Source organism: Balaenoptera borealis (assembly GCF_965194805.1).
Source record: "Balaenoptera borealis genome assembly, chromosome: 12".
NCBI classification, from domain to species: Eukaryota; Metazoa; Chordata; class Mammalia; order Artiodactyla; family Balaenopteridae; genus Balaenoptera; species Balaenoptera borealis.
The window spans coordinates 82,076,590-82,098,659 of NC_138869.1; the positions used below are offsets into that span (position 1 = coordinate 82,076,590).

At 35.6% G+C, this 22,070-nt stretch overlaps 1 protein-coding gene across 1 annotated transcript in view; it reads right to left on the minus strand.

The window, feature by feature from the left end:
- CRISP1 (cysteine rich secretory protein 1) overlaps positions 1 to 19,969 on the minus strand; it is a 40,872-nt gene extending 20,903 nt beyond the window's left edge. Inside the window, 1 exon segment of the mRNA XM_082347675.1 lies at positions 3 to 19,969. Within this exon segment, the coding sequence (XP_082203801.1) occupies positions 3 to 35 (33 nt within the window). The 5' untranslated portion in view covers positions 36 to 19,969.
- Positions 19,970 to 22,070: the final 2,101 nt, after the last annotated feature.

The window sequence follows — 22,070 nt, forward strand, 5'->3', positions numbered from 1 at the left end:
CAGGAATTTACAGCACACAAGGGGCATGAACACATAATAATCACAACAAATCTAGAGCCTGTGAAGCCTACAAGTCATGATTGTGGATGCGTTTCTAATTTGTAATCCAGACTACGTTATCTATGAAACTCACCAGTCTTAAACTTCCACATTTGGAACAAGCGGCAAAGATTAGTTGCATGATTCACTGTTGCCACAGTCAGATAGCAAGACAATGAAAGGGAAAGTGACCCCATGGCCCAGAAAAGAAAAGCAGCTTATCAGCTTTCTTTGCATGCAAGAATGGATGCATTCAATAAATATTTATTGAGATGTTAATATGTACCATGCTCTCCCCTAGACACTAAAGAAACCTGAAATAATCAAATATATAAACTGCTCAATCTCATGAAGTTTGCAATCTAGCACCTGGTATATAGTACATACAATGTATTTATGGCAACTGCACTATAAATGCCAGACACTGAGATTCTGGGAATGAAAAGATAAATAGTGCATTTTCCTAAGGAACTTCTTGTTTAACAGGAAAACTACCTGCGATATGAGAGCTTTCTAATAAAAATTTGTCCAAAGTCTTGTGGAAGCAACGGACTGCCTTGAAACGTCTGGAAATTTTAAATCATATTGTATTAGATACTAAAATACTCTAGATGCCATTTGAGCTAGATAAGGGCAGATAAATAAGACTTTTAAAGCAAAGAAGGGCATTGCTGCACAGACAGAAATCATATATGAGTGTAGAAAATCACAGGTAAAATCAGATGTTTTTGATTTATTTTATTATTCTGAAAACTTGGGAAATGCTTGTTTACATGAGTGCATGACCATTTATATTGCAGTCTCTACATAGGTTCTGGTATCTTTTTCTTTTTCTTTTTTTTTTTTTTCCATTGTGGATTTTGCCTTTGTTCTTTGGAAGAAAGAAGACACTATTATTTAATAAAAATGTGTTCCTTGGATCTTTCCTGAGAAAGGTCAATTGAATACCTATCTACAAGGGAATGAAATAAGGCAAAGAGTGTGTAGTCATGAATTATTTTGTGTTATGTGTTGAGATGGGGGATAGGAAATAAAAAATAACAGAAAGATTGAAGGCTCTTGAGACAGCATTTTCTAGCTTTGCCAAAGAGCTGGTAATAAATGCCTGGAAAACAGTTTGTGAGAAAGAATGACTAAATGTCATTCAAAAATTGCTCACCTCTAGCCATAAGAATTTGTCGTTGTTGCTGGAGAGGGATGGTAGTAAGCTGGAAGCATGCCAAATCTCATCTATAAATCTTTAAATATTTTGCGGAGAGAGAAATTCATGTCTCAAGTAAAACTCACAAATTACTGAGTAACTTTTTTTTTTCTTCCACATGGTAAAAAGAAAAGCTGGAAAAGAATTCTGTTACTTCATCAAACCAGCATGGTTTATAGATTGGAAATGTATGATTTGTTATTTATGCCTTGCTACACTGCTGTTTAGAAAGAAGAGTGTTGATTCAACACCAAGTCAAGTGTTTATGGAAACTTAATTGCTTTGGTTTTATCTGTTGGTCCTGTCAACTCCTGGCATTGCTCTACCCAACACAATGCTGTCTGCATTTTTATCACTGATGTCTTCATAGAGAGTTGCTATCCAGCTTCAAATATGGTTTTAAAAGAATTTGGGAAGTGTTGGAAAGCACAGAATAACTTGATTTGCATATGAGTCCGAAGCATGGATGCCAGTTGGCTGCTTCGTTCACATCTCTCTTATTTTCATACATTGTTCTTTTTCTGTTTAAGCTTCTTCGCATCGAAAGAAATGATCTGCCATGACTTTTTTTTCTAAAGCAGAAAATCAAGACACATTGGTCTAACATATGATATGATAACAGGATAGAATAGAATAGAATTGGAATTATCCCCAAAAATCTTTTGGAGATAGATAGAGGAAGACTAATATGTTTACAAGCACAACATGTTTGTTAAAATATATGAATTAAAAAAACTTAAAAAAATCAATCATTTACTTAAAGGTTGGCTACCAAAAATTTCAGAAAACACAAACATAAATACAGAGAAAGAAGAAACCAGTGTCTGTGCATTAAACGCTATTTGAAAATGATATTTGTACAAGAAAAGTTACATACATTATGGCTATAATATCCTTAGGGTAAGAGTTAACCTAATAACATCTCCTGTGAGAACTTCCTGCTGAGATGTACATATATATATATATATATATATATTTTTTTTTTTTCCTTTTCCAATTCAATGGCTTCATTCCCATTTTCCATTCATCCCAGACTCCTCTCCCTTCTCTTCCTCCATGGCTGAACTCTTACCTACTAAAATTCCCTCTGAAGCTGATTGCTTCTTCACATCAGTCAGTAAAACTGTACGTTTGCTTCAAAGTCCTCTGTGTAGCAATGCCTCAACAACTCTAGACTTGCCCAGAAACTTGGGCCGCGCACCTGAAATTCTCTAGACCCTATGAAATTCAAACATCTGTCACACACAGAATAAAGTCAAAGGAATTTTTGGGATATAAATTCTAAGAAACCTCCTGGATATCACAGCCCTTTAAACTTTTTTCCCCCTCTTGTCCTATGATTTATAGCTTCCGTAGGGGTGGAAAACTTTTCCCTTTTTCTTTTTTAGGTTCTTTGGCTGGCCTAATAATTAAATTGATGTAAGATAGATTAAAAGGAGAAAAAAAAATTTGTACGTATGGGCGTCCCCATAAAAATATAGTAGACTCATAGGCAGTCAGACAATTGAGGCTTATACACCATCCTGAGCTACGGAGAAGTGGGTAGGGGTCTGGGGCTTCAAAGGCGAGTGAGACAATTCCCAGGAGGATGAGAAGAGGTTGGTAAACAGATGTTTGCCCTGCCATACAGATAAGTCTTTCTGATATAAAAAGTTATCTCTGGTAATAGCTCTTTTCCTAGTTTAAATTAGTTTAGGCAGTTAAAGGAGAGGCAAAAAGCTCTTCCTGAGTCTGCTGGGTCCTATTTGCCTTCAGCTCAAAACAATCGATGTGCCAAAGTGGCACATTTGGGGTGACGTATTCTGCTCCCCTTCTTGTAATACAGCTCATTTCAAAGCTTAGTGGCTTCAAACAATAAATATGACCTCTCAGTTTCTGGGGATCAGGAATTTGGGACCGACTTGACTGAGCAGTTTTGTCTTGGAGTTTCTCATTGATTGCAATCAGATGCAATCCTCTGCAGGCTCAGGCATCTATCCCTCTTGCCGGCTTAACTGTTTCCAAGTTCACTCATTCATACCTCTTGAAAACTGGTTCTGTTTGTTGGTGGGACCTTTAGTAGCTCTCCTGATTGGCCTTTCCACAGGGATGCTTAAATGTCCTCATAGTAGGGCAGTTTATTGGTCCCCAGTAAGTGATCCAAGGGCACAAATAGAAGCTGTGATAGTTTTAACATGTAGATTGGGAAGTCACACACTGTAGTATTCCATTGGTCACACAGAGTAGCCCTAATTCAGTTAAGAAGGATATCACACAAGGGCATAAATAACAGGAGGCAAGAATTATTGGAGTCATCTTGGCAGTTACAATCATAAACTCCCTAGCCCCGTCCCCTTTTTAACTCTATGTCCAGTTTTTCCTATTTTCAACTTAAAGACAGGCTTGTAATTTCTCTCCAATTTTCAGGAAGACATCTGTAGGAAGCAGGAAGTATAAAAATGGTATGTTCCTTCTTTCTCAGAAATAAGAGTGCTGAAACATCATGCCTAAAACTTAAAAAAAAGGACAGATAAATAAAATTCACCCATACACAAAAGAGTTCCGTAGCAACGCCAAGTGCCATAATCACGTAGATCTTTCTAAAATATTACTATAGATATCCTCTGCTCTAGCTCCTCTCTGAAGTACCTACGTAACAGTTTCTGATGCACATTTCCTGAGCTGTTTTACAAAAGTGAACCACGCCCACCAACTGGAAAACATTAACAACTTGATGACTGTGAGCACACAGCCCCAGGCCTCCTGGAGCCTAAGGACTGATAATGTTGACCCCTGTGCCACCACCCTGTTACCTCACCATTAGCCAATCAGAGAATTGTGCATAAGCTGATCACATACCCTGCGACACCCCTCCCTCACTGGGCTTTTAAAAATGCTTTGCTGAAAACTTTTGGGGAGTTCTGGGTTTTGGGGGGCATGAGCCACCCGTCTCTTTGCATGGCCCTGCAATAAACCTTTCTCCAAACTCTGATGTTTCGGTTTGTTTGGCCTCACTGTGTGTCGGGCACACGAACTTGCACAAGCAAATATTCAATATCTTGTAATAACTTATAATGGAAAAGAATCTGAAAAAAATATACATATAACGAATCACTTTGCTGCACACCTGAAACTAACACAATACTGTAAATCAACTATACTTCAATTTAAAAAAACCCCAAAATTGTTATTCTAATAATCATATGTGTTTGATATGTTTTTATTAAATAAAATATTGATCATCTGAGAAGACTCTACTGTTCCTGACCAAATATTTAAGAATATTCAATAGGCTGATTCGTTAATTTTCAATAACTAAATTTTTTAAAAGACAAAACTAATAGCTGCTAGAGCTTGGATTTTTTTCTTTTTTTGGTTCTTCTAGTGATGAAGTCATGATGTAGGGACTCCCAGTTAAAATGTAGTAGAGCTTCTAGAATCAGTGTAAGAAATGAGTATTAACGGGGGTGGGGGGGGGGGAGGGAGGTAATGACTCTGTCAGCCTGGAAAGAAGCTCCTGTGCATAAGAATTAGCACCTGACGCATCTTCTTTAACTTCCCTATGATTTTTTGGTGAAAGGAATACAATGCTGTAGGAGCAATTATTCCATTTCTAGTTTCTATCCTACCTGAATTCCAACCCATGAATCCATCATCCTGGCTCAATTTTTCGACTAAACATTGTTAGTAAAAACTTCTCCTGGAATTTGATGATTCTGAGTAAAAGCCTTAACTTCAAGGACTTAATTCCCACTGCTGTTGAAAAGTCTGCCTCTCTCTTATGTGTGTGTGTGCTTTGTGTTTCTCAAACAAAGAACTTAACAAAGAAGACTTGTTCAGTAATTATTTGTTAAAGAAAGGAACAACAAAATGAAAAGTAAGGGAAAAACTGATATCACTTCTTTCACTATTGTAAGACAAATAGGCACAGGATTTTTTTTTTTTTTTTGGAAAAAATTCAAATAGCCATTACTTTTTTTTTTTAAACATCTTTATTGAAGTATAATTGCCTTACAATGGTGTGTTAGCTTCTGCTTTATAACAAAGTGAATCAGTTATACACATACAATATGTTCCCATATCTCTTCCCTCTTGCATCTCCCTCCCTCCCACCCTCCCCATCCCACCCCTCTAGGTGGTTACACACAGGATTTTAATTTAATTTGATTATGTTACACATACATATTCCAGATTTTTGCTAAATTAAATTTAAATACATGTATTTCCTAGAATACCCTCTATGCTGCTGACCAAGACAGCCTTAACAGCTTGACAAAATGTTAGGCCTCTTCCGACTATGTTAGGCCTCTTCCTGAACTCCCTTTTATTAGAGCATTTACTTTAGAAAATTGCACTTGTAAGATCTTTTTCTCTTCTTTGAAAGGTGAAACTTCTACAACCCAGGAATGTCTTTCTCAAGGACCTTGCAACCATCCTTTGAAATGTAACCATCAAGAAAAGCAGAGCCACTGCTTCCCAGTCTCTGTGGGAGGCTAGGAGCCTAATTTCAATAAGCAACAGTTAGTAAACACAGAGGCCTAATCAAATGGACTGAACTACCCCTTAATGCCCTCTAGTAATTTTCCATTAGCTCACTCCAGCATTTAAAATCCTCTATTTTTTCAACAGAGTTGAGCTCAATCTTTCTTCCCTCTTGCAATATAGTCTTGAGCTTTATTGCAAAAGTCTTTTTTTAAACAAATTAATTAATTAGTTAATTTCTGGCTGCATTGGGTCTTTGTTGCTGCGCACGGGCTTTCTCTAGTTGCAGCGAGCGGGGGCTACTCTTCGTTGAGGTGCGCGGGCTTCTCATTGAGGTGGCTTCTCTTGTTGCAGAGCACGGGCTCTAGGCACGCGGGCTTCAGTAGTTGTGGCTCGCAGGCTCAGTAGTTGTGGCGCACGGGCTTAGTTGCTTCACGGCATGTGGGATCTTCCCGGACTAGGGCTCAAACCCGTGTCCCCTGCATTGGCAGAAGGATTCTTAACCACTGCGCCACCAGGGAAGTCCCTGTAATAGTCTTGAATACAGTTTTCCTTGCTATTTTTAGCAGGTGTTAGGTGAAATTTTTCTTTTCCACTACCTTATTGTTCTTCATCAGTTCTTCTTCAACTTTTATACTCCAGGTCAGATGTTGTGAAGCATTCATTTTGAGGAGACATCAGAGTAATGAATTATGGTGAACTCAAGAACGCACCTCTCCACATCTAGCACAGGCGGAGTTAGATTAAAATTGCAAATGTCACCATCCTCCAATGGGAGCAGAGTTTATCCCTCCCAACTTCAGACCCAACAGCACTGTAGGTGGAGAACGATATCCTTTATATTTAGCATTTGGGGGAGGCTTGAAATGGCAGAGTAAGAAAGGAACAAGAAGAACAAAGGGATATAACTATTTTCAAGAAATAGTGGATAAGAAATACTTAAAGACAAGACAGTAGAAGAAAGATACAGGTCACTTAGAGAATCAGGAAAAAAGAGAGAGAGAGAGAGAAATTAGAAAATGCTAAACAATTTAAAAAATGCAAAAAAGAAACAAAATTCCTTAAGCCTTCACTAAGTAACCCATGAGTTTTGTACATTTTTGGTGCACAACACATTTGGATGCAGAAGTGGGCTCCTCAGCTTCTGAATAGTCAGTAGGAAGATTAATCTTTCTCTTTGGATGTGTAGTCAGAGAAGTTAACTCACCTAACTGGAGGCAGTGTAAGACATACTCCCTGTACTTCCCCAGTTGCCTCTCTTTTATCAATCTCCAGTAACCCTGGGAAATGGAAAGACTATCCTATATGAGCTATATAGCATAGTATCAGTACTTCTATATCTTAAATCTAGAATAGGAATGAAACTATGGGCTCTAACTTCTAGAAAAGAGTCACCTAGAAGCAAATTGTTTGTGACTTATCTTAAGCATTTGGTTTCTCTATTAGGATGGACATTAGAAAATCCTGAAGTGAATTTATAATGTGCTATGTTTCAAAAAATGTCAATATTTGTGAAAGTACTGTGTACACTATCATATCCTACACAGAATTCCCCAGTGGTTCTTTATAGCTTTTATGATATATTTCATAGTATTAATTAACAAATCATTTCCTTCAAAAAGTGATCCTGCCTACCTCTTGGTTCTCCTTTGCCTTCTTAACCACTTAAACTTCATTTGGAAATCTGCGTTTTTGTTTGTTGAGTAAATCATTTGATAGCTGCTTCTGGTAGGGGTGGATAAGATAACACAATGAGCATCTTTGTATAATATGCAAAATCATTTTTTCTCCCATTTTAAAAACCTGTAAACTGAATGGACTCTTTTTACTTTATAATGACTTTCCTTGTTTGTTGGCTTTGATATCTTTTATTCTTATGCTCAAAATATTTGCTGATCTATGGCTGTCAGCTTATATTTGAGAAGGAAACACTACAGACGCTGACAAGGAAGCTCAATCTGTGAGGGCAGAATTAGCAACTGGTAAACTTGACCACAGAGGAATCAAACAGCAATGTGGCTTTCATTTTGGCGATAACCCCGAGATCCTCGTGGATTTACCTGCCAGAGTTTAGTAAACTGTACTGATGGAGAAGAGTGCTTACTGTGATGCTTAACCCCAGGCATGGCTTTTCTTTACTCCCAAAGTGAATTCCAAATGATAATGAAATTTTACAGCTTGTGACTCTCTTTTCCTCTTGCTTTTTTTCCTCCTCTCTTCTGATTCTGTGTTTTCCTTTTTGTCTCTGGTTCATGTACGACCACTAAATGGTTCCCCATTGGTGGGTGGCAGCAATAATTGATAGTTTGGTTTTATCGTCTGACCGTTTGGTGTTCTTGGTTGATCAATGGTATTAACCTGTTCTCCACTAGGTAAGAGATGGTGGAGAATCCAGTTTGTTATTTTCATGGATTTGTCTGTTTGCCACCTCAAATAAATAAATAAATTTGTGCCTGCTGGGAAGGAATGTGCGAGTTCTTGTGTATTTTTACTTGTGACCTGTGGCTGAGATTGTAGAGCTGAAACTATAAGCTCTCATGTATTTGTTTTATGTCTGGGAGTCGGTGTGTCTATAATTAAGAAAAGCCTTGACCTTTATTGTGTGTGAAATGTTTCCCTACCTCCAGAAATTATTAGTAAATTATTATAAAAGGGGTGTACATAGCTGTAGAAAGTTGTACTATGTGAAAGACAAATGCACAGAACAATTAAGGAGTTAACTGTGTTCAGCCTACTGTGATAGGGAAAAAGAGATGAAGAACGTCTCAAAGAAAAGGAGGAGTCTGGGGTTTTATAGAGGCAACTAAACAAAAGAATCATACACAAGTATATGAGAGTCATGAGGAAGGAGGGAGAAGTGTCTTATTTCTAAATATGTGAGAGTTGGAAGGTCCTTTATGGCTAGCCTTTTCTTGGAACACACAAGGCTTGGGGATTTCTGGATTTGTTACTACTTTCCAGGAACATAGAACTCAGATACAATTCAACATTGCCAGTTACATGTATTCAGTTAATTTCTTAAAATGTTTGCGTATGACAGTCAATTCTTACTTTTCTACCTTCCGTGTTTTTCTCTGTACAAAGAAATTAGGTTATGTGGATTAAGAGGTAAAATTGCTATTGCTAGTGAAGTCTATACGAGGAGCAGCAGTGACAGAGAAATACATGTGTGTATATTATTTTTTTCCCCAAGGAGAAATAGTACAATTTTATCTTCAAGTATCAGTTTATTCTAGAATATGAAAGCATAAGTAGCAATTAACACACAGAGAAAGGCAAAACTTTTCTATCATAGCTGAGTCTGGAAAGAAGCCATGACATACATATATATATATATATATATATATATATATGTTTTTCAAAGTTTACTGAGTTCCCATGGGCTTGCTTCTTTGTTTTGTTGATTAATGTCTTCCTCTACAATAGGAAAGATTATTATTTACCTTCATAATGTGCTTAGACAAAGACCCCTAGTCTTATCAGAATTATTTTTAATTATTTCAAAAGAGATAGCACTACTCTCTCTCTGTTTCTGTGGGAGATGGGACCCTGATTGTAGTAGGGTGCCTTATTCTGAGCTATGAAACTACCTCCTGTCCTAAAGATAGGAGAAGTTTATTTTTCCTTTGGATAAAACCAATTCACAAACACAGATGGCATTTGACCTCCTCCCAATCTTCTCCAGTACTTTTCTTCTAGCTCACCCAGCCCTTAGAAATCCGACTGCCCTCTGCTTCAGCATAATAAAGTTCATACTTAGTTCTGGTCTCTCTTCCAGGCAATAGCCTCTTTCCCTCCCTCGCAATAAGCCTTCTGAACAAGGTCTGTCTTTACTAATTCGGATTTGTTTTTTGTTTGACACGATTATGTTATACTTGTACAAGAACCATGATTTTCTCTCTTAAAACAATTCTTTAAACACCTCAAATACAAAAATGTGGAGGGTCCCCCCCTATACACACACCAAAGGGAAAATATAATCTCCTAATTTAAAGAGTATGGATCGTTATAGAATTGACTGCTGGTATTCTAGGAGCAGGGAGGAAGATTAGAACTTAGAATTCTGACACAGCATATAGAGATTATCATGTACTAGCCTCTCCCTTAATTTTTCCTTCTATTGCATCCTTGCCTTGTGCTTCATTTTGCGTCCCTGAATCCAAAGCTCCTCTTGTTTAATTTCTCTAACTTATAAACCTTCCATTTTCTGCAGAGGAGGAGTCATCTGCCTTTAGAGATAAAGGAGGGCACTGAAGAAGTGTTGGGGAGATGAGCTCTTCTAAAGAAACACTTTAATCGATCATTCTATATCTTATATTTCAATCATTTCTATGTATTTATATTTCCCAAACTGGCTTATAAATTCATGTTTCTAAAATTTTATATTTCTCACTGAGAGTTACATACTACTTTTCTCTCTGTTTGTTAATCAAATATATGGTAAGCTTATAGTCATCACATTTGTTTATATATATATTTATATATATAACTATATATGAATAAATTGCAAAAAGCTCTAAGGGTTTATTCTCTTCTGTATTTAGTAAAATTTTTGAGTTCTTAAAAATTATTTTATTATTATTATTATTACTATTTTTTAAGAGCAAGCATCATCTGAGCAAGTATCATTACCATTGCATTTGTGAAGCTCTGTATTTCTGCTGTGGCAAACAAGACTAAGCCCGCCCCTCCCCCCGCCCCCCCCCCTCCAATTTAAGAAATCATTAATAGTATGAAATTGCTAAGTTTGAGAAGGAAGGGATTTTTAAAGTGAGCCCTGTAGATGTTTCACAAAGGGCTTCTCTGAATCTAAAAGGAGAAATGACTAAGGAATTCCTCTGTTTAGGAGTGGAGGGTGAAATGTATTGTGATTTTAGCAGCGCAGAGGAGTAGTGCAGGAGCGAGGCACAGAGAGCCAGGCAGAGGCTGCCAAAGCAAGAGCAGCAGCTGCTGCGAGTGAGAGCTGAGCAGATGGTGCGATGGCATGGGCCACGGCCGCCATCAGCAGTGAGAAGTATCAGTTCACATTAGAAGGTTCTGGAACAGCTGTCCTGAACCTAGGGCAATATGAAGTCATTAAATTCAATGATTATTTGTTAGTGTGCCCTGGTGTTGAGGGTTAGGTAAAGACAGCCAATGGTTATTGATCAGAGGAATGACTCTATAAAAATACAGTCATTGATTTCATATTTTCAGTTATCTGATTGAGTAAAACAAATATTATTCATTGTATGTATATTTGCAGGGATAAGAAGGACACCCGATATTTGTACCAGGCAAAGTTGCTGATGTATGTTGCTATGTTTTTCAAGTACTGTCAAAACATGTAGTTTCTTAATCCTTAAAGCCAATTCTTCTTAAAGTAGGAAAGCCTCAGATATATAAGAAACACATGAGATATTGGCTAAAAAAATACAAATTCCTGGGTTCTTTCTCCAAATGGTTAAATCAGAAATTCTAAAAGTGAAGCCATAAATCTGTCACCAACAAGCTTCTCCAGAGATTCCTATGCACATTAAATTTAGCGTCCACACCTTAAGGACATTTGGGGGAAAATTAGAAAAATGAAAATCTGTGAATAAGTATAGTTGCAAATGAAAGAAATTATATGTTTGTCATCTGTACATGGGAAGTCAGATGGTATAGTTCTGACTTCATGTATGGCTAGATCCAGATGCTCAAATGCTCTTTCTCCTGATATTTCGCCATTTCTCAGGTCTGCCTGTCTCTTCAGGAAGGTTTATCTTCCAAACAACTTCTTTACTCATCCCTAAAAATGACTCTGTTCTTAATTGGTTTATATTCTCACCCTAGAGAACAATAAGCCCCAGGTCTGCAATGGAATTGTTATCATAGGTTTGCACGTATAATGACTGGGGGAATAAATGAATATGGATCACTTGAGAAATTGAATATAGCTTGATTTAATGCTTACCAGAAAAAGATGGTGGTTAGTCTGAAAAATCAACAGAAAGCAGATCAGTCTACACAAATGCTACAAAATTTAAACCTTATTCTTGAGGGGAAAAAGTGGAAAGATTTAATCAGGCAATAGACAGCTTTAGATAATCATTTAGAAAGATCACCTTTATCATCCTTGTGTTCTTAGGTACAAATATTCTTCAAAGATTCCCTGGAATCTTAACAGAGAACTCTTAACAATGGATCTCCTCTTACAATTCCATCTTCCTACCTCAAAATGTGTTCCTCCTAAAATTGACAAAAGGTTAGAAAAACAAACGTTTTCTAAAGAATTTACTATGGAACCCAGAATTTATAATTCTGCAATATTTAATTTTTGGACAAGTGTAGTAAAGTATATTGCTCACATTAAAAAAAAAAGAAGAACCAAAGAAAGAATCTTTTCCATGTAAGGAATTTATATCTTTGTGTGATGGTGGCACACTTGATTGTACCTGATTCTCTGTAATATGAAAATGCCTCATCTTAAAGCTGATTTTTCCTTATGTCTTATCCTAACCGTTAGAAAAAAGTCAAAGATTAAAAGATGTCAAACAGCCTGTGGGTTTGTGACAATACAAGAAAAATGGGTCTCCATTATTGAGTGTCTACAACATGTTAAGAGCTTAACATATGTCACTAAATTCTCACTATAATCCCACAAAGAGGTACTGCAATAATTCCCATTTTTCAGGTGAAGGATCTGAGGCTTTAAAATATAACCTGGTCAAGATCACATAAGAAGCAAGTGGCAAATATAGGACTTGAACGCTTTTCTGTCTGATCTCAAGACATGTATTTTTACTATGTCCATCATGTCAGTGATGACCAATTTTATTCTCAGTTTCCTAATTTATCAAATAGATATAACACTACTCCATAGGACAACTGAGAGTACTAAATGAAACACACACACATAAAGTGACAAGGCAATAATTTAGGCTCTGCAACATGTAAACTCTTGAATCGCTGTGGCTTTGGAAGAAACAGAGTATTGCTTACTAGTTTTTTTTTTACTTGTAACTTTTTATTTTATATTGGAGTATAGCTGATTAACAATGTTGTGATAGTTTCATGTGCACAGCAAAGCGACTCAGCCATGCATATACCTGTATAGGCCAAGAAGGACATCATACCACGTTTGCTGAAAGTTTAATGGCTGGAGATATTAACGTGGTCCCACTAACTTCCCGGGGTGGGGGGGGGCGGGGAGGAAGAAGTATGGTGAAGCAGAGGACCTATTTGGTGAGCACCACTGTCACTCAAAGACAGTCAGTGAATCATGTTTTGATTTCAAGAAAGGATTGTTATGATATAAATCTAAATTTTACCTCAAATATAAATGCAATTATAGGGGTATTTAAGTTGAGGGGGAAAGTTCAAGCTAATATTCAGATATTTTAAGTTGTATAATTCCATTCTTTACAGTATCTTTTAGTTTTTATAAGAATTCTTACTTTCTAAATGGTCCTCAAATCACAGATTTTTTTTGAAGAAGTAATTCTGATATTTATGTGTTCTTATTTTTATAGCTATCTATATATTACTTGGCTCTTCACACAATATAGTGAGATTTTATATTCCCGGTTTTAAAATCTGAACAGTTGAGCTGGCTAAATTAGAGGCTGGAAATTTCTGCCTCCTTTTCTCTTTAAGAACTAGGTTTTAGGTGTATCGTGACTCATAATTAGCAAAATGCCACTGGAATCCCATTTTAAAAAATACAGGGTCTGAGTGAAGAATAGCAAAGCAGTCACTTTTTATTTTAATTATAAACATTATACATAACATATAGTCATTCATGAGAATTTTTTCCCTTGCCTCTTAGGTTGTAATTCTGAGCTTCTCTTTTCTTATGATTTCAAGAGCACATCATGAAATCATGTTTAATGTTTTACAAATATGTAATCAACATGATTAAGAGCTCATTTTGCCCACAAATTTTCCTGCTTCACTACTTTTTATCAGTACATAAAAATCATAACTAAGGAAATGATTATTTTTTAATTTATTCCAAGAATTCCCGTAGGAATAACTTATTTTTCTGGCAGTGTTCATGAATACTTGCAAATATGCCAAAACTAAATCATGGGAGAGTGGTGTTTGTCAGGATATTAGCTCCAAAATGGGTTATTGTCAGCATCTAACAGTTGTGAGGTGATGACACAGTGGCAGGTCCTATTCCCAACTAGACTTGGCATTCCTTTGAGTAATGAAAGCCAAGACGTGTTAACTTTGGCTTAGGCTAGAATATGTCCCTAAAATTTCTTTTCCTCCCTAACACATAAGCAGTCAAGGCTTCTGTTCTCCTCTTAAACCAATGAATATATCTAATCTTAAAGGTAAATAACCAAAGGGGTAGATTATATTTAACACCTGTGTTATGTGTAAACTGCCTCTTCAGAGGATTTATAGACGAAGAGGAGACAGCTGACTTGACGAAGAGAAGTTTATTCTAGACAGAAAGATATGAAACTTGTAATTTTATCTAGTCCCTTTATACTTAAAGGATTTGTTCTATTATCATGACCAGTTAACCTAGAACTTGTTTCTACTTATTTTTCTGTTTATAGACATACTGGCATGGTTATAAGAAGCTCACTCATTTTAGGGGAAATAATTCCAAAATAATCTTCCTAAAATATGATATTTTTCTATGTATACAAAATGAATTCAACTCATCATTTAAAAACATTCATTAATTTGCTCTTTACTCTATAGATATTTTCTTTTTAATAAAGTAAAAGGATTGAAACTAAAAAGCTCATATTTAATGAGTAGACATTTCCAAACTGACAATGTTGATTTATTTTTAAGAAAGCTATAAGAAAAAAATTACTTGACTATTGTTCTTGTTATAATCCAAGCTTAAATCTGTTCTGAAGGATTTTCTTAGTTAACAACTTTCTAGCGTGCTTTTTACTCTTTATTATAGGTAACTCAAAAAATATGTTTACCATGTCTGAACCAATAATAGATGGTAAGATAGAGACTCATTATTTTACATTTAGTGTTTAGTACCTGTCTTTATGAGTATACCTATGATGTAAAGTGTTTACTCTTCCCTCTTGAATATGTAGCAGCTTTGCAAAATATTTTGTGAGCAAAGTATATGTTCAAAATATCTCAGTGCCTGAACTTTGACTGAAGGTATAGAGAAATAGCATATACTGTTAAAGTAATTTTGATGATAATAATAATGAATATGATATAATCTAAATCTATTATTTTGTAGTTTTACTGCCAGATACTCAGCTAGCCACTTTAACTCTTGGAACAAGCTTGCAGTGAGTTCACTTTACAGAAGACAAAGAGGTTAAGTTCTTACCTAAGGTCACATAGCTATGAAATTCTTGAGCTGCGGTTCTTTTGCACTTCTCTGTTTATAGTCTTTCCTGTGCATGACATTGATTTTATCTTATGAACATTTTTTTCTCAATATTAGACTTTTCAGTGTAGACACCAGCATTTTGATGGAAGTCAAAGAGCTATGCTTTCAATTAATAAATTAGGGATTGACATATAAATCAAAATATATAATATTGGCGATGCATAGTTAATTCTATTCATTTCAAGCACGTTGAATTTCTTCCACCTAGTAAGATTTATTCTTTTATTCTAAAGCAAGTTTATAAAGTACCTTAATACTTAAATATATACTTAAATATTTAATCTTTAACTAGTGACATTGGTTATTAAGAGTGCCTGGGTTGACTATGTGAGCATCAACATTTCACATCATTTGGTGAATCTAATTTTACAGAAAGCTCTTGTTATTCTTTGATTTGAGAGTTTTGCTATCAGTGTATTTCTCAAGTAACATTATTTCCCAGTAGAGTGTTTGAAATTTGGTTATTACAAGTAACACATCTGCATGCAATTTTAACTCTTCCTTCAGGATGGCAACTAAAAGGGAAAGAAATGGCAAGATAACGAAATAGTAAGACTTCAGAAATACAAAGTATTTATTGCAAGTGCTGTTTTAAAAAGGTGAATAATTATAAAAAGTTGTAATCTTGTAATGCATTGAAAATAAATTCAATATGACTTTCAAGTGCTCCTCTTTCTCCTTTGAAACATCTCCTTAAAGTAGTGTGGCCTTCAGTAGCCAACAGAAAGCTATTGTCAACTCAATGGTCTCTTTTATTTCTTACCATACCAACTTTCCCCTTCAACTTAGAATGGGAACCAGCTTCCTGATATGTGAAAGTTTGGGATAATGAAAGCAAGGAGGTTAAACTGAATTTGGATATGCAAATCCTGGTATTTTAAAGAAAAGAACAGTCCTCTAAGAAAGATCATGGTTGGAAGTCTCAACACAAATGCCCTTTATAAAAATGTGTTTCATTTTAAAATAAACAGGCAATGGAAAGGATAAAATTGGGAGCAACTAGGAGAAATGTTGACACATAAAATCTCTGTGACATTTTCTGTCAGATTCAGTCTTGGAAAGACAGTGCTTTACACATGTGGAGGGATTGCAATGCTATCTGATGGAAACAAAAAAAAACAAAGTGCATATCTTTATCTACATATTCCAAAGGTGTCATTAAGGGTAGAACATAGAAATTTAAGGAGACAGAAGAAGCGAGAACTGAGGACCTGGTGGCTGAGAGTAATAAAATGTAACGCTGGAGAGTCCCCCAGAATGGAATATCTCAGAATGATAGTCTCTTAAAATCCAAGAACTATTCATTGAATGCTGGAAAAATTCTTACCATGGGCTTATATATACAGAAACAATTTGTTTCTTGTGTTCTGTATGAGTAAGAAAATTACTTTAAAAAAATATTAGATATAATGTAGTCATTTTCATGGCTCTCATTTGCTTAAAGTTGTATTCTTTATCTTACATTCTTAAATTCTTTGTTCTTTTCATTTGTTATTGTATTTGAATCATATTATAAGAAAGCATCTTAATTATTTAATTTAATAAATATTGATAGAGCCCCTACATATTGAAAGTTGATATACCATGTTCAGGTGCTCTGTGGGATAGAAAATTCCCCAAAGAAAACGATGCTCTGTAGACAAAAATAACAGATGGTTACCATAGCAAAAAGTGTGACTTATTTGAGTTCTACTTAAAACTTAGTTATGCTCTATACAGAGTAGATGTCCCTAAATACTTGTTGGCTAAAAAAATGAATGGTTCATATATACTTTTATACGTATTGCCACATTCTCATTGGAAAACTAGCATGGAAAAATTTTGAAAGTTTGGCACAATTGAAAGTTTGAATTGTATTAGTATTATTAGCACTGATAAGATCAATATGTAAATACTTGAAATAAATGGATTTTTTCCAATGGAGGAAAAAATTATCCCACCTATTTCTGAATAGCATGTATATTTCCTTATTTGGTTCCTGCAACTTTAAGTTGAATAACCTAGCAAGAAAGTTCATTCGTGCTACTTATTTTAAATATTCATATTGCCAATTTAAGCTTTTTTTGTACTGAATCAATAAAGTGATTTAATGTGATATTAGATTTTAAAAACTTTAACATTTTGTGTCAAATATGAATTGATGACACTTTAAAATATTTTTATAGAGTAGGATATTTTATGGAGTAAGATATTTTATAGAATAAGGTATTTTACAAGATAAAGTCAATTGCACATTCTTGATAGCATTCTGAACATGTCTTTTGTTGGAGAGTTATATACCCAACAATCACATATTCAAGTCTCAGAATCTCTAAACTATGCTTATTATATCTATGTATTGATTAATTGATTAGTCGATTGATAGATCCCGATAGGTATGTTTTGACACCTTTAAATTTTGTATCCATAGGTTAAATATATTAAAACTGTAAAATATCCTGTATACCAGTCTTAAAATTTATATTCCAGGTTTCTCCATTCTTGTATTTAGATGCTTCATCCTCCGATAAATATCCTGCCTTTATTTGAGAACTAACATGTTCTGTATTCCTTCCAATCTTTGGATTCTGTAGAAAACACAACCTATTATGAAACTGTCCAAGGTTAGTTTGGACAATATAAAACATATATTTTAAAATATGTTTTTTGGGAGGTCTTCTGGCAAATACGTTAGAGACAGTATGCACTGAATCCTCATACACAAAAACACAACACGACAGTTGAAACATTATTAGTACATATTTCAAAAGATATATTCATGGTCAAAAGTGGATTAACTTTATCTGGGGAGCAGAATGGAAAGAAAACACAGAAAATAAGACCTCGAAGAGGCAAACCCACAGGCTCCACTACTGGAAATGACTCGTGGCATCTTTGTGTTCAACTCCCATGAGATCCAGCTCTAACAATGTTCTACCCTCTGTGAGGAAACAGAGGACTGGGTCTGCAGATGGAGGCTGGAAATAGCTTGGACTCTGGTTAGGATCTGAGCAATATAGCATACATAATGAGCAATATCACCGGAATGTCAAAGAAGGTCAGTGACAATCCTCCAACGAAGAGCTGGGCCAAATGACACCCTGATTCTCAAAACGGATGGGTTATATTTCCTTAAGACAATAATATGGAATCAGAAATATAAGGGTTGGTTCTCATCTGAGAACCCTGGGGTCCTGGAAAAGTCAGTGCAGAGAAATCAAACACGGAGGAGTAAGCATGGACAGAAACAATCCAACCAGCCACGATATGGCTGCCATGAGAAAAATTAATTTAATGGAAAGATCCCAATGAGAGATCACTCCTGAACTCACATAAATAAGAGAGTAATCTAAAAAAAAGGAATTACCATAAACTGAATAAGCGTCTAAAAAAATACGATAGCATTCTAAAAATAAACAGAAGGCTATGAAACAAAAACAGTTGGATATGGATCAAGAACTGTTGGATATGGAAAAAGAATGCATTTGTAATCTCAGAAAAAAGAACATTCAAATGTATTAACCCTCACTTGCAGAAGAAGTCTTTTGCTCCTTCAAGATTGAATGGATGGAAGTGATTTTGTCATGAAAGAATCTGGGATTTCACAGGGTTATTATTCATAAACAACCCCCAGTTGGATCACCCTCAATAAAGCTTTGACTCTGTCTGGTAGAAAAAAATAAAGCCTTAAGATATGACGTCAAGGCTTCCTGAGTCAATGAAGTATCTTCCCCCTAAACTACATTACCAGCCCTTAACCTAACAATGCCTTGAAGAGCCTACATTTTTATGAGTTGCCTTGTGAAAATCAGAGCTAGGAGGGAAAAAAAGCAGCATATATCTTAAGAATTTATTTAAAGTAAGTAAACTGGTCATATACTCAAATTCCCTAACGCCTAAGATCTTACAGTCATCTATTTGAAATAGCCACAAATCTTAGCCTTCTACAGAGCTCTGATCATCATTTATTACTTCCAGGGTCCTCCATGCTCACTGGGCCACTACTATTCCATTTAGACAATATTTCTAGGGAAAAAACAGTCATCTGTCAGATGGCTATTGAAGTACTATTTTTACAATAAAAAATGTATTTGTTGCAATAGTTTAAATGGTTACAGAACATTTGTTAAATCATTTTATGCACACACGACTCTATTTAATACTAAATAAGAAGAAAAACATAGGTGCAGCCCATTGAGGCTCTCGGGGTCTAGATTGTGTGGTATGTTAGCAACGTTCATAGAGCCAAGAAGCTGTCACCACCACGATTGCTGGTGCCAAGAGAGGCCTGAGCAGACTGCTCAGTGCTGGCACTCTTCTTTCCCTGACAGTGATACTGATGATGGTAAGGACACCCCTGCTGTTGTTCTGGTCCTTGTCAGAACAAGAAATCACAAGTAGCTTTAGTTGAAACAGTCTGTCAGTATCTTCTAGGAACCAAATACAAAGCATTGTTAGAGGATCAGAGGCAAGCTGAAGCCTACAGCTAAGAACTGTAGACACAACGCTCTATCTTCTCTAGGTATATTTCTTTCTTATAGCAAATAAAATTAATGAGAATTTGAGAAGAGATTCACCCTTCTACCTAATCCCCAAAATTATAATTCCGATTCTACCACTAAGTTATTTCTGCAGCAAATATAAGGTCAGATAACCAGAATTTACACACGAATTTAGTGTTTATAGCCAATGAACGAAAAAAAATTCCAACACAGAAGTCAAGAATAATTAAGGCAACAGTCAAATCTGACCCAATCTGTTATATGAGAATTGACAATATCCTGTCAAGGCAGGCATTCAGCAACAAGAAAGTTATAAATAATTTTTCAGTAATCAATCAATTACAAAATGTATTACTGAATGCAATTGATATTCTTAATTTTAATATGATACAGCTTGTATAGCATTATGAGGATATATTTTGCTGCCTGTCTTCCTTTTTTAAGATTGTAAATCAGATAGTAGTTTTTCAGCTGTGTGATAACAACAAAATCTATTACAGGGAACACCAATCATGATATTAATAAGGTTCTGAAATTTTATTTTTAACATCAAAGCAATTTCTATGCTTTTGCAATTACTGTGTGACCTCTTAATATGTCCCAGGAAGATTTAAATAATATATAATGATATATAAAATATATAAGTATATGTGTGTGTGTGTGTATATATATATATATATATATATATATAAAATAGCAGCTCTACCTTCTGTGAAAGTACGAATTCTGGATTACTAAGGGGAGTATTTGGCATACCGAGAGGAATAACTGGCAATATGGCATGCCCACAGTACAGTTTTTCCTTTTTTAATTTTAAGGACTATTAAAACTGTTGAATTAAAAATAAAAGGATTTTCTGGATGGAATTATTTTTAACCCTCTGCCATTCTAACGAGTTTAATCACATATTAATAATGATGTACCGAAAACTTACTGTGTTCTGGAGGTAGAGTATATCACAACATGTAATTCATTCCGGGAGTGGTAGTCATGGAATGAAGCAAGCAGTTGCCTTTATCTTGTCGTGAATTTGTTGTTTATGATTAGTAAAAAGAAAAATCTAAAAATGAAAGATTTCTACTTTATTTTTTAAAGTTAAATATATTATATTGAATTCCAATAATAATAGTATAAACACATTTTTGTTATTCACTTTTTTTTGTTAAAAGAGATGATTTGGAAATTTGGGGGAATTTAACTATTTTTTCTTTTACCTTTCTTTTTTCTTTTCCTTCCTTCCTTCCTATCTTTCATTCTTTCCCTTTCTTTCTCTTTCTCTCTCTTCCTTTCTTCCTTTCTTTCTTTCTTTCTTTCTTTCTTGCTTGCTTGCTTTCTTTCTTTTTCTTTCTTTCTTTCTTTCTTTCTTCCTTTCTCTCTCTCTCTCTCTCTCTCTCCCTCTCTCCCTCCTTCCCTCCCTCTCTCTCTCTCTTTCTTTCTTTCTTCTTTCTTTCTTTCTTTCTTTCTTTCTTTCTTTCTTTCTTTCTTTCTTTCTCTTCCCTTTATTTTTTGTCATTTTGATGTTTTAAATTGTGTCACAAAGCTCATCTTTTGAAGAATTTCCATACTGCCTCTTTGGGGAGTTAATAATTTACCACCTTTGCATCACTACACAAATTAACCACAATACAACATCATTTTCTGGGTAACCTTTGCAATTGTAAATGGTAAAATTGTTTTAGCGGCTTGCACACGTCATTAGTCAGGGACATTTTAATTAAATTTAAAGTGATAATTGCCCTTCATAAGCAAATTTAGTGTGTGGGACCTAACAGACAAGCTGAAAAATAGAAACATTGGTTTTGTTTATTTGGGTTTAGATGTACTGAGGTCTTAAGTGCTTGTTCAGATCTTTAGAGGAGCTAGAAAGTGTAGAAAAAGTTAGTACATGTTGTAGCACAGTTTTTTGTTTTTGTTTTTTAAATCACACACCTAAACAGTACTATTAGGAACATGCTTCCCTTCTTAATGTGAGCCTCGTGCTGGTAAAGAGTGAAAATTGACAGCTTTGGGGAAATAAATCTCCCATCCGGGGAAGGGTCCCAGATTGACAGTGACAGGGCTATATCCTCCCATCTCACCTCCACCAGTTGGTCTCAGCCAAGCAGGAGCTGGCAGCCTCTGAAATGCCTGCTCAGGATCTACATCCAGTGACCTGTTCAGCTCCTGGCCTCTCTGCAGAGACCACCAGCAGGGGAGAGAATTATTGCCAGTCTGTAACGGGGACCCCCCCACCCAGGAGTAGCTGAACTGAAGTCACTTCTTTCACAGCTATTCCATGTCCTGGCTGTGAACAGCTATTAACCAGTGAGGACTTGCTCCCAGCAGTGACCAGGTGGGGATTTACATTACAGACCTAGAAGTAAAGGCTCCATCATGAATCCCTGGAGTCATCCAAGCCGCTACTAGTCTTGCTACAGTTCTGAAATGAGATCTTAAAAAATCCCTGCAAATTCTTTTTCATTTTACCGGCTGTAGATTGTACTCTCTGTCTGGTCTCCATTTCTCTCTGCATAAGCAGTTTTAGGCTTTATTTAAG